Source organism: Podarcis raffonei, chromosome 6 (assembly GCF_027172205.1).
Source record: "Podarcis raffonei isolate rPodRaf1 chromosome 6, rPodRaf1.pri, whole genome shotgun sequence".
Classification (NCBI taxonomy): Eukaryota; Metazoa; Chordata; class Lepidosauria; order Squamata; family Lacertidae; genus Podarcis; species Podarcis raffonei.
The window spans coordinates 95,728,585-95,741,759 of NC_070607.1; the positions used below are offsets into that span (position 1 = coordinate 95,728,585).

The following is a 13,175-nucleotide window of genomic DNA, read 5'->3' on the forward strand; positions in this document are numbered from 1 at the left end:
AAAGGAGCTTTTTTGCAAGTGAATAACGAGAACAACTGCCATTTCAATAAACAACGAAAGGAGTGGTGTTATTAAGGCCAAAACAAATGGAAGAACAATATGGGGGGATATTCATGCACCCCTCATGGTCGCCTGAATGGAGAGAAACCAGTTGAGGCCTTTCAAAGACTTCTTTGACATGGAGCCATCTTCTGTCCTGGCTGCAGCAAGAGACTCTCCAGCGAAAGTGCGCTGGAGAAGCAGCGGAGAAGGTGACCTGGAGGTCTCAACAGGTCTAGGGCTTGGCTTGCTGGACTTTCCACATGCATCAGTGAGCCCCTGTCAACTGCCCAGCCATCACAACTCCTCCTGTGTGAGGAAGGTGGAGATCAAGAGACACTCCGGGCAAACTGCTTTGGCATCTGTGCAGAGAGGATTCTGCCTTTATGGGTTCCAAGTGGGCAGGAGAGAGAGAAGGCAAGCATTGCGTGGCGGCCTCTTCTTAGGAGGAAAGATACTCTGAGGGGCTGCTAGATCCTAGCCAGCTTCTTCCGTTCATCAGTTCTGCTAGGTGAGCTCACCTGCTCTCAAGCAAAGGGTGCAAGGCAGTTTGGGTCGGCCCATTTGGGAAAGCCAGGAGAGCTGGTTATCCACCCACCTGTGAACACCTGTGGTATATTTGCATTGCTTTGGAAGGAGATAAACACAAGCCTACAAGCCACCAAGTCAGGGTGACTTGCCGCCTCTGGAACATAAAAGAATCTGCCCCGTACCAAGTCAGGTCATTGGTCCATTTAGCTCAGCTTGTCTACACTGGCCGGCAGCAGCTCTCCAGGGGTTCAGGCAGAGAGGCCTTTTTGAGCCCCAAACAGGTGTTCCACCTTTGAATTACAGCCTCTTTCCATCCTTTGGGAGACGTTGTCCTCCTTCTTCTCTGAGTCCCTCTGGGGTGCCTTTCCAGTTCAACGAAGGCTGTGCAGGGAGTGTCAGCAACACAACGCCGTACGGTCCCCAGCGTCCTTTTCCATACTGTTCTGTCTGTGCCGGCAATCTGGGGGTGAGGAGGGAGATGCGTGTGTGGCAACAAATTAGGACCTCTAAAGGGGAAACATCTGACAGGCCGCAAAGGCTTCCTTTTCTCTCTTTCTGGAAAGAAGGATTGTGCAACGTGATCTGGATGGAAAAGATGGAAAAACAACAACAATGCAAAAATAGCTGAGGAAGGAACCTCGCAGAGGCAGAGAAAGAAGGTCTTTTTTTCGTCCACTAGGATGCCCCCTGCTGGACTGCCTCATGTACTGCTCCCCTCCCTGACATTTCCACTTGCTCTGACGGCGATTAAATAACCATGAGAGATTCCAGCTTTTTCTTCCTCCTCTGTTTCCTCTCCCTTTTTGCGTTCTTTTGCTTTTCCTTGTTCTCTGAAAGGCAAAACCAGAACCACGTTTAGTTCAGGGGTTTGTTTCATGCCACATGCAAAAAACAAGAACAACAGAAGCCTTGGGGATATGCATTGCTATTAGCACTGAAAGTATCGTTTCCAGGCTCCGTAGAAATAATTTAGTTTCAGATGTGGATTTAGAGGTAGTAGCAAACTCATCACTGCTGCAAAAACATGTGTAGGAAATAACAGCTGGGGGGCAGTGAGGAAAGTAGCGAATTCCCCATGAGAATGAGATGGTTTGATGACTCTAGTATCCCACAATACTATCTAAATTAGCATTTTATAGGAGATCAGGTCATGAACAGCCCTACAAGTCCTTAGGGTGCTTCCAGACAACCTATTTGCTGAGCGTTCACCCTGATCTGTTTGCAACGAGATGAGGTGATGCTGGCAATTTAGCAAGCATTTGCTCCAGTTGGTTAGCAGGGACGTTAGACGACAGTTGCGTCAAAGGACTTTATTTATTGCAAGAAGTCCAAGCAAGAAGTCCCAATCAATTGCAATTCTGCAATCTGAACATGCCAATACGTAACTGAATCTCACCGGAAAAGAGCAAGAACCTGGAAGCACTCTAAGCATGCTGGTCTTAAAACAATAAAACACTTACGCCATTCTGAGGACACCATTTAACCCATCTGAAAGCAGTTTCAGTTAACAACATTATTCCATCCAGAGATCTTGAGAATGCCAGCCTTAGCAGCATCCTGCTCGCAGGAGTGGAAGTATTATGGGATGGGAAATAGGTTGCTTAGCCTCCTTGCCCACCCCACCCCCGGCCACCAACCTGCATCTTGCTCTGTTTCCTGTTAGTGATGGTCTGCTGCTATCCATTATTGTTTCGCAATTGGTGAGTCTTGGGGGATGCTGGTGTTATTTAAAACATACTTGCCTTGCTTTGTAGTGTATTCTCTATTTAATGAATTGTAGGAATCTCAATGCCACTCAGCTTCTAAAATGCTCTACCTTTCACACAAGTGTCCCAACTGGAAAACTCCATTGGCAAAATTTGGAGCAGTGTGAACTTTCCGTCCCCAGAGCATTCGAGAAAGTGGCAAGTGGGGAGGTTCGCCTTCCAGTGCAAACGGAGACAAATTTCACAGCACCTTGCGGGCAACTGCCCTGCGCAGCCAATGCAGAACTGCAGTCCATGCACCTGCTGATCCAGTGACATCACCAGTTGATTGTCAGTTGATTGGCAGGTGGGGAGGGCCGGATTTAGATTGGATGAGGCCCTAAGCTCCTGAAGGTAATGGGGCCCTTTATATGTCCAGCTGTCTTTTGTGAACAACAAATTGTCGCTGTTTTTTGTGTTGGATATATGCTAGATGGTAATTTATGGATCTGATAGGTATCTAAAGCCATTTGCACATGTGGCCGTGCAACCAGTCCATGCAGAATGTAGGCACCCTATATACAGAAATGAGCAAAGCAGTGATATTTAGGGAGCAGGCTAGCAGGCGGGGCCCATGACTTACATCATAAGAGCCTACACAACACAAAACACTGTTGCTGTATGTAGGTTTTATTTTATGTGGTTTTTATATCTTATATTTTGGAAATCCAGTTTTTTCCTTTAATTTTTTTGGGGGCCCCCAAGAGAGCGGGGCCCTAAGCTATAGCTTGTTTAGCTTATACAGTGGTACCTCAGGTTAAGTACTTAATTCGTTCCAGAGGTCCGTTCTTAACCTGAAACTGTTCTTAACCTGAAGCACCACTTTAGCTAATGGGGCCTCCTGCTGCCGCTGTGCCACCACTGCACGATTTCTGTTCTCATCCTGAAGCAAAGTTCTTAATATTTCTGGGTTAACAGAGTCTGTAACCTGAAGCGTATGTAACCCGAGGTACCACTGTACGTAAATCTGGCACTGCAGGTGGGTGTAGTTTGGGGGGAATTGCCTCATGGGCTGAACTGGATCTCTTGGCAAGCTAGACTTTCCCTGTGGACCAGAGGTTTCCCAGCCCTGTCTGGGATTCAGAAACATTGGCAAGTTCCAATCTCTTTGCCCCCTCCTCACAGCAGGGCTACTCCTCCCTCCATCCCACTGCACCTCACCTCCCGGACAGATCTTCTTCAATCGGCACTTCCTGGACTCGGAGAGTGTTTGGCATGCGGCCGCCTCATCTTTGCTGGGCCTGAGAACCTCGCGGACCCGGGTCGTCGAACCCCACTTGGAGCCGCACGTCCGTCCTTGGTTGTTGCAGGGGCTCCAGCTACCCCAGGGACCCACCTCACATTTTTCTGGCGGGGGTGAAATAAGGAAGAAAAACCCACAACCACCAGGTCAGAACAAAGGAAGCCGGCTTGGTTTGAGCTTTGTCCATCTAAGTCAGTGGTTCTCAGATGTTGTTGGACTACAACTCCCATCATCCCTGAGCTCTGGCCTTGCTAGCTAGGAGTGATGGGAGTTGTAGTTCAACAACATCTGGGCACCCACAGGTTGAGAAAGGCTGGTCTAAGTCCAAGATTATTTCAGGGGCAGGGAACCCAGGGGCCAGATTTTCTTCCGTGGCCTGGAGACACTGCACGGGCCAGAGAAGAAATTCCTGGGGGTTGCATGTGGACCGTGCACCTGAAGTTCACCCCCTGTCAGGGACTGGTTGGACGTGGAGGAACCAGCTGGGGAACCCCTATGGGAAGAAGGCTTAGAGCCTGGGGATTGGTGGTGGGCCAGGTTGCTCGCCGGAGCAAGATGGTTTGAGCTTATTACACCGATCCTGGTCCAACTGCACTGGCTACCAATGAGTTTCCACGCCCAGTTCAAAGTGCTGGTTTTGACCTATAAAGCCTTAAGCGACTCAGGACCGCAATACCGCAAGGACTGCCTCTTTCCATATGAACCTACCAGGACCCTCAGATCACCTTCTGAGGCCCTCCTTCGTGTGCCTCCTCCTTGAGAGGTGCGGACGGTGGCAACACGAGAACGGGGCCTTCTCTGCAGTGGCTCCCTGTCTGTGGAATGCTCTCCCCAGGGAAGTTCACCTGGCGCCTTCATTATACACCTTTAGGCACCTTTATAATACCTCGGAAACTGAATTTCACTTTTGGAGATTTTGCCAAAAAGGCTCAACAACTTTCCCCCAACTTTGTGTCCAGGTATCCGCTTTCTGAAATACGGCAACCCTAACGTATGTGTAAACATTTTTATTTAATGCAAGTCACTTGGAGACCTTTGAGTGACAAGTGACTGATAAGCATCCCTAACAGAGCCTGGGGTGGGTTCTTCGCGATTCCTTGCCTGGCTTACCTTGGCATTCCCGGGTGCTGTGCTGGGCCACTGTGTCCTGGGGACACGAGCTGAAGCATTTGCCTTTGTGCAGGTAGAACTGCTCTTTGCATTTCATGCAGAAGTCTTTGCTGAAGCAGCTGTCGCAGCTGGGAGACCTGCACTCTGCACGGGGCAACAGAGAATAAAGAGGGAGGGAGGGAGGGAGGTCAGCAACACCTTGCCATATATTTATTTCTTCCTGGATATCTCCAACCCACTTCCCACGGCAACAGGACTCTCACAACTCTACTGTTCTATGATTCTATAATTCTGATGGAGGAATCTGCCAATTTCATTTTCTTCCGGGTTTGTATTTTCAGCCTGTGAGTTCAGTTCAGCTTATTTATCAGTTTGCTATTATTATTATTATTATTATTATTATTATTATTATTATTATTATTTCTCTATAAAATTCATATGCTTTCCCATGCATTTTTCATGAATTATACACAGTTTTGCAAACAATCCTGCCCATTATAATGCATTCTTGTATGTTGTTTAAACAACATGTGCATTTTTCTATATAAGGTAAAGGTAAAGGGACCCCTGACCGTTAGGTCCAGTCGCGGACGACTCTGGGATTGCGGCACTCATCTCGCTTTATTGGCCGAGGGACCCGGCGTACAGCTTCCGGGTCATGTGGCCAGCATGACTAAGCCGCTTCTGGCAAACCAGAGCAGCGCACGGAAATGCTGTTTACCTTTCTGCCGCAGTGGTACCTATTTATCTACTTGCACTTTTGACGTGCTTTTGAACTGCTAGGTTGGCAGGAGCAGGGACTGAACAACGGGAGCTCACCCCGTCGTGGGGATTCGAACCACCAACCTTCTGATCGGCAAGCCCTAGGCTCTGTGGTTTAACCCACAGCGCCACCCGCTGTATACTTTCCCCTATTGAACACATTTTTGCAATACTATTTGTCCGGGGAACTGGAGAGCAAAATTCAGAGGAGTGCAGGTTCTGAGGAGAGCTGCATTTTGGGAAATGAAAATGAGGTAGTTTGGCTTTGCAATTCCCTTCCCTAGCTGCAACCTCCAGAGAACAGAGAGGCCAGACCTCTGAACGAACCAAGGGCCAGTGATAAGGAGCCCCACTGGGATAGGAGAGACCCGCTTGCACAATCAGCCACCTACTAATGCAACGGTTGACCTCTTGGCCTCGCACCCCAAAGTATCCCGGTGGACAGGCGTGGACGCAGGCCCCGTACTGCCGGATCCCGTCCCTCCAGATGAGCAGGAAGAGCCTCTGCTGGCAGGAGATGCAGCCGTTGTCCTCCGAACACATGATGCACCCGGTGCAGTTCTCAAACAACGTGGTGCTTACTGGTAGGGAGAGAGAGGAATCAGAGATGGGATAGAGGCAGTGAACAGGGACTATTGGCAGTACGAACAATGCCAGATTTCTGTATAAGCCAAACAAGCTATAGCTTAGGGCCCCACTCTCTTGGGCCCCCCCAAAAAAAAATTAAAGGAAAAAACCTGGGTGTACATTTCCAAAATACAGTCATACCCTGGGTTACAGCTGCTTAAGGTTGCATCTTTTCGGGTTGCGGACTGCTGAAACCTGGAAGTACCGTAACGGGTTACTTCCAGGTTTTGGCGGTCGCACATGCGCAGAAGTGCTAAATCACGTTTTGCACATGTGCAGAAGCGCCTAATTGCAACCTGCGTGTGCGCAGACACAGGTTGCGAATGCTGTGGGTTGTGAACGTGCATCCCACGCAGGTCACATTCGCAACCCAAGCATCCACTGTATAAGATTAAAAAAAAACACATAAAATAAAACCTACATACAGCAACCGTGTTTTCTGTTGTGTAGGCTCCCACGATGTAAGCCATAGGCCCCGCCTACTTCCCTGCTCCCTAAAATATCACTGGTTTGCTTATTTCTATATATAGGGTGCCTACATTCTGCATGGACTGGTTGCACGGCAACATGTGCAAATGGCTTCAGATACCTATTTGGTCCATAAATTACCATCTAGCATATATTCAACAAGAAAAACAGCGACAATTTGTTGTTGACAAAGGACAGCTGGCCATATAAAGGGCCCCATTAACTTCAGTAGCTTAGGGCCGCTTCAAACCTAAGTCCAGCCCTGAGCATGAGGCAAACCCTCAAAGTGTCCCTATTTCCCAGGGACAGTCCTGGAATTACGAAAGCCATCCCAGCTTCTGCTTTGATCCTGGATGCAGAATGTCACTTTTGAGCTTGTCCTAAGTGGCAGCTGTGGCTGCAGCAGACATGAGAGAGCACCCTGTGGCCTCTCTGTGGCCTCTCCTTGGCTGGGTAGCTCATAGCAGCTGCTGGAGAGCAAGTGAGGAGGAGTGGAGTCTGCCGCCATCAAGGACCACCCCCCCTGGCTCTGAGGGGCAGGTAAAGGTCAGGGCCACCCTGGGCAGGAAGAAAGGGGGAGCAGAACAGAGCACAAGGGGTATTGGTTGTTGTTGTTTTAATGCTTTGTGCATCTGCGTCTAACCTTTCCCCTCTCTAAGATTTATTTATTGGCGTGCGTTTTTCCTTTTGTAAATCTACAAAAGGGCGTGTGTGGCTGTGTCCCATTGGCGAAGTGGTGAAGGCACTCACCCTTCTTCCGACAGGAAAGGCTCTGCAATCATTGTTTATTTCAATTCGCTTGTGGGAACAACTCAGAGGCCGTGATAGAAGGAAGGTTAACGACAGGAAGATTTAAAGGAACTATTGTAAATGCCTATTGAAAGCATCAGAGATATGAGATGATCAGAGCCCACCCCCCGAACTTGAAACATGGGAAGTCCCAATAAAAAATTTATAATTTGGCAGAATATTTGGATTATTTGATATGTATGCGTATAATTTGGAATATTTAATGTGATTGGATTGGATTGTTAAAATGGAAAACTTAATAAAAATGATTTTTAAAAAAGGAAAGGCTCTGCAAATTCCACAAATGTTAAAATATTAACCTCAGCTGTCAAAATGCACAAGCCCAGTAAAACATTGATATTATAAGCATCCACAATGAAAATGTGCAATAAAACAATTTCATTAAAAACTGCACAGCAGATGGAACAGGCTGAGAGATTGTAAAGCTCAGGGATTTTGGAGGGTAAGCCCTTTGGGGTCAGGGACTTGTCCCTTCATTTTTGCAAAGCATCCTGTGCGTGGATGGTATACTATAAAGAACAAAGTTTGGGCCAAAGAAGTGGCTTTGAAATAGTGTTCCAGGAAAACCTGAGGTTGCTTGGAAGCAGGTCTCCATGAGAAAGTCAATAATGGCAGACTAAAGGTAAAGGGACCCCTGACCATTAGGTCTAGTCATGGCCGACTCTGGGGTTGCGGCGCTCATCTCGCTTTATTGGCCGAGGGAGCCGGCGTACAGCTTCCAGGTCATGTGGCCAGCATGACTAAGCCGCTTCCGGCGAACCAGAGCAGCGCACGGAAACGCCATTTACCTTCCCGCCGAAGCGGTACCTATTTATCTACTTGCACTTTGATGTGCTTTCGAACTGCTAGGTTGGAAGGAGCAGGGACCGAGCAACGGGAGCTCACCCCGTCGCAGGGATTCGAACCACCGACCTTCTGATCAGCAACTCCTAGGCTCTGTGGTTTAACCCACAGCACCACCGGTGTCCCTAATGGCAGACTAGCTTCCCTGAAAAACAGGAGATCAGCACTACAGATCTTCCCCTGCAATGCACAGACCCAGACAGTGTCCATTTTTATTTACAAGGCAACAGGGAGACCCACACAACAGACCTCACCAATGCTCTCTGGTAATGGACATGGGGATATAGGAAACCAGCTGTGGTATTGAGTAAGTAAGCAAGACACAGTGGCCAGGATCACCTACAGCCACCTGGGGGATGATCATAGCTGAGTGGCCGGACATCTGCCTTGCATGCAGAAGGCTCCATATGGGAAGCGGGGGAAGGAAGTGGGATAATCAGCTTTACACACACGAAGCAAGCTCCACATCCTCCAACCTGGTGCCCTCCAGATGTTTTTGATGACACCTGTCACATGCTTCCTCCAGGCACAGTCTCATCCCTGTACTCTCCGACAGAAGCCACCAGCAAGATATTAAGATGAGCTACTCCACCAGGGATGGATGAGTCTTGGCAATGTTGGCTTCCCTCAATTTCTCATTCTCCACATCTTTGATTTCTGTTCGCCCCACTTCCACATCTGTCTTCAAGAAGATTCTAACACATTTTTGCTAGCAATTTTTTCCTAATATGATGCATTTTTAAAAGTTACTTTCACTAACACATGCATTTTTGTGAACACTTTCCCCAGGACTTTTTTTCCAGGGAGGACTCACCGGAACTCGGTTCTGACACCTCTCAGGTGGGTGCCATTGCCATTCTAAGAGAAAGAGGGAGCCATTCATGGTGAGTTCTGGCACTTTTCTAGAAAAATAGCTCTGACTTTTCCTGATATTCATCCTAGCTAGTAGTCACTGATAGCCCTCTCCTCCATGCATTTTTTCCAATCCTCTTTTAAAGTCATTCAAGCTTATGGTCAGCGTTACCTCTTGTGGGAGTGAGTTCCACAGGTCAACATGCACCATTTGAGAAATTTTGTCTGTTCTGAATCTTCCAAAATGCATCACAAAATTCAGAGAACTGCAAATTTCAAAGGGAGCCATTTCCCCCCCATCTGCTTCCTAGTTCCAGAAGAGCAAGTCAGGCAGCTTCACATTAGAATGTAAATAGAATCCATTTCCAAGTGGTTTGAGCAGTAATGCTTCATGTGGTGAAAGCCACTAAGGAGTCTTTTGTTCCAGCAGGTCTTTCTATATCTCCCATACTCTCATTAATGATTTCCTAATTATATGGTTATAAAAACTTCTGTGAACCTTCCTTTCCAAGACCATAAATGTGCCTGCCAGCCAAATCTGTTATCGTGTCCTTCTAATTCTAATGCCTCTTGCTTTTCCAACCTCATCCAGTCCCTGATCCATACCAAACAGGCAGATTCATAATACAATTTAAGGTCTGGGAGGGCAAACATGCCTCTATCTTTCACGTCTGTAAGTATTTTATATTTTATCCTTGGCCCTTATCCCTACGCAACAGTATGCAGTCCTTTAAAGGAAACTAGAATTGTGCCCATTCCCCTGTCTGGCCAAGAGAGGCAATTAAGGTGAGGCAATGCACCTGTACCCACTTCCAGTTCCAAGATTTGGATAAGACAAGCATCTTTCAGAGCAGGGTTTGGGAACCCCCACGGATCCAGTTTGACAGGAGGGAGGGGCTTCCCACCTGTCATTCACCCAACCCAAGGTGACCCACTTTGGCCCAATGTGGTTTGATATCAGACTATGCCGCTGGAGGAAAAGCGCTTTGCAAATGCCCACTGTCAACTGATCCTTGGCACTTGCAAAACCCAGTCCACATATATTATACCAGGGATAGGCGGGCAGGACTTGGCCAAAATGCCCCCGCAAGACCAATGGGGAGACTTGGTGGTCCCCACACTGCACAGTCCCAGCTGTCTGCTGTTGATGTGGAACATGCATCTAGATTTCGCATGGGCCAAACTGGTCCTTTCTCAGAGTGAGGCGCAGAATACAGAGGGCCTGTGCTGCTACCAAGGGGGGAAGATATAGAGGAGGGGGCAGCGGTTTTTGTGATTTGGGGACTATCATGCTCACCATCTGAGGGATTAAGAAGGACCGAGAATGGTTTTCATCCTGCTCAGAGCTTGTTGTAGGCTCATCTTCAAAACCTGCGTTTCTTCAGTCACCCTGACCAGTCCCCCAAATAGTGCAATTGTGAAATTGAAATTTGTATTTAAGCTTACTAACAAAAAAAGTAATAGTGATGGCAATTGTTCCATCCTGACATCCATTGTTTCTGACTTGAATTTGAGCGGAGGAGAACCGACAGAGAGCCAGGATCCCAGAACAATTATGGAATGGAACCGTTCCATTCCACTCATCCCTAATTCCAAGACATTTTGGCGCCTGGAACAGAACATGCAAATCGTGCTCCCCATGCCCACAGCCAATGTGGTTAAAAGAAGAATACTACAACAAACAAAATATCTAGATGCTTCCCCCAAATCTGCAGCTTTCGTTTCTGCATGGGGATGTCTCACACCCTGTCCTCGTTGGGCTGGTCTTACTAACTCCACCATCATCACCACTGCGCTTCTGGAATAATAGAACTGTAGAAGGGATCCCAAGGATCATCTAGTCCAACCCCCTGACATGAAGGAATCGCAATTACAGAATCCCTGACCATCCAGCTTCTGCTTAAAAACTTCCAAGGAATGGACTACGCAGAACTAGATAAATTAACAGGAAGGGTCCGAAACCGACGAGATCACAAGTTTACTGAGGACTGGAGTAAATTTGTGGACTATATGAAAAGCATATGTGATGCACAAATAACATTGGTGGGTTTGCAGGAAGCCTTGTGAAGAAACAATATTAGAAACACTGTAAAAAAAAGGGAACAAGGGAATAGGTTTAAATCAAATCAAAAGGCAATGTTAAATTTAGAATTGCGGATAGAAGATTAGAAAACGGAAGATTCGCGGATGAGCTGAAGGAAGTCAAAATTATGTATCTGTGACAATATTGAAAATGTATGTTTAAATCTTGTATTGGAAATTGAATAAAAAGAATAAAAAATAAAAACTTCCAAGGAAGGAGAGTCTTCTGAGGGAGACCGTTCCCCTGCTGAACAGTTTTTACTGTCAAAATGTTCCTCCTAATGTTTACTGGTGTTTTCTAATGCCAGCATCATCCACATGTTCCCACCTCCCTCATTGCAGTGGTCTTCCCCCCCTCCAGATCGATCAGTCCAGCAAGCTTCAGTGTGTCAACAAGAAGCCCAGCTTTAAGTAGACGCAATAAGAATTGAGCAGTGGTTCTCAAAGGGTGCGATGAGAGGATGGCGAGTGTGGCAGGAAGATTCAGGGACCATCAAAGAAACATCTAAACCTTTCAGTGCAGCACGGTATCAAAATAAATCTGTTTTGGACACACAACTACAAACAGTATCTGCGCCTCTCTCTTCAAGAGCACTGGCTATTCTGCAGTTCACCACAAACTTGTTGGGAACAGGGATTTTCAACTCTGGCGAATATGAAAGATCGGAAAAGGGAAAGGCTTCTTTGTGCTGATGAGGAGACGAGAATTTGTTTGTCTCAAATCAGACGTCATCTAAATGAGATCGCCCAGCAAAAGCAAACTCACACCTCTTGTGGAATCGTAGAATTGGAGAGCTGGAAGGGACCTTGAGGGCAGAGAGCAAAATAAGGCAATCTCTCTGCGATCTGAGGATGAATCAATAGAACCTGAAGGTTGGAGGGGACCTTGCAAGCCATATGGTGTGCTGCCCCCCTGCTCAGTGAAGAAAATCTGCACTTTGAGCATCTCCCACAGACGGTCCTCTAGATTCTGCTTGAAAAGCCCACCAGGAAATTGGTTCCATTGTCAGGACGTTTCCACTAATGCTCAACTGAACTCTGTCCTCCTGTAATGTAAGCACCTTCGATCTAGTCCTGCCCCCTGGGAGTAAGCAGAGAGCAGCCTTTTGTCCCCTTCTGTGAGTCAGCCCTTCAGGTATGTGGAGAGAGACTGATATTATTGCCACCTCTCAATCTTCCCTCCTCTAGGCTAACCATACCCACTTCCTTCCACTTTTCCCTATATGATTCCTCGTGAGATTCATAAGCAGGGCATCTCCTACCATCATAGAATTGTAGAGTTGGGAGGGACCCCGAGGGTCATCTAGTCCAGCCCCTGGCAAGGCAGGAATATTTTACCCAATATAGGACTCGAACCCACTGTTAGAATTCCTGCTCCATGATTGCAGTCATGGGATTGTTGTCTATCACATGACGGTGTATATTTTGACTCCACAAAGAGGGAAGTGACAGAGACAGGATGTTTGTGTACTGTGTTCCCTGAAGTGGGACTATTGCCCTTTGTTCTTTGTCTTTGCTGTCTGATGCTAGAAAGAGAGGGAGCCATGTTGCAGTGCTCTGTGTGTGTTTATATGTAAATAAAGTAGATTAGCCAACATGCTGAGTTGCTGAGGTCTGTCACGCATGATGCGCAAACTCTGCAGATCCTTAAGTGTGCCGATGTCTGTTGGCATCAGTCGCTGTGATGTCTGGGCTGAAGAAAGCTTTTGAAGCTCCTGAACGATCGACCAGGAGGGAGAGAACATGCCAGTTGGGCATGTGTCTCTGCCAGGGTCCTACTCAAGTGTAGGTTGAGCTCCTGACACCCACAACCCTGAGTTTAAGAATCTTGTGCTCCCGGAAGAAGAAGAAGAAGAAGAAGAAGAAGAAGAAGAAGAAGAAGAAGGGGAGGAGGAGGAGGAGGAGTTTGGATTTGATACCCCGCTTTATCACTACCCGAAGGAGTCTCAAAGTGGCTAACAATCTCCTTTTCCCTTCCTCCCCCACAACAAACACTTTGTGAGGTGAGTGAGGCTGAGAGACTTCAGAGAAGTGTGACTGGCCCAAGGTCACCCAGCAGCTGC

General features: G+C 47.4%; 1 protein-coding gene across 1 annotated transcript in view; it reads right to left on the reverse strand.

Moving 5' to 3' along the window:
- Window positions 1-686: 686 nt before the first annotated feature.
- Window positions 687-13,175, reverse strand: part of RSPO4 (R-spondin 4) — a 32,928-nt gene continuing 20,439 nt past the window's right edge. The window contains exons 2-5 of the mRNA XM_053394646.1: window positions 5,823-6,011; window positions 4,669-4,812; window positions 3,477-3,662; window positions 687-1,400 (exon numbers count right to left, since the gene is read on the reverse strand). Coding sequence (XP_053250621.1) covers window positions 1,318-1,400; window positions 3,477-3,662; window positions 4,669-4,812; window positions 5,823-6,011 — 602 coding nt within the window. The 3' untranslated portion in view covers window positions 687-1,317. The remainder of the gene's footprint in view (window positions 1,401-3,476; window positions 3,663-4,668; window positions 4,813-5,822; window positions 6,012-13,175) is intronic.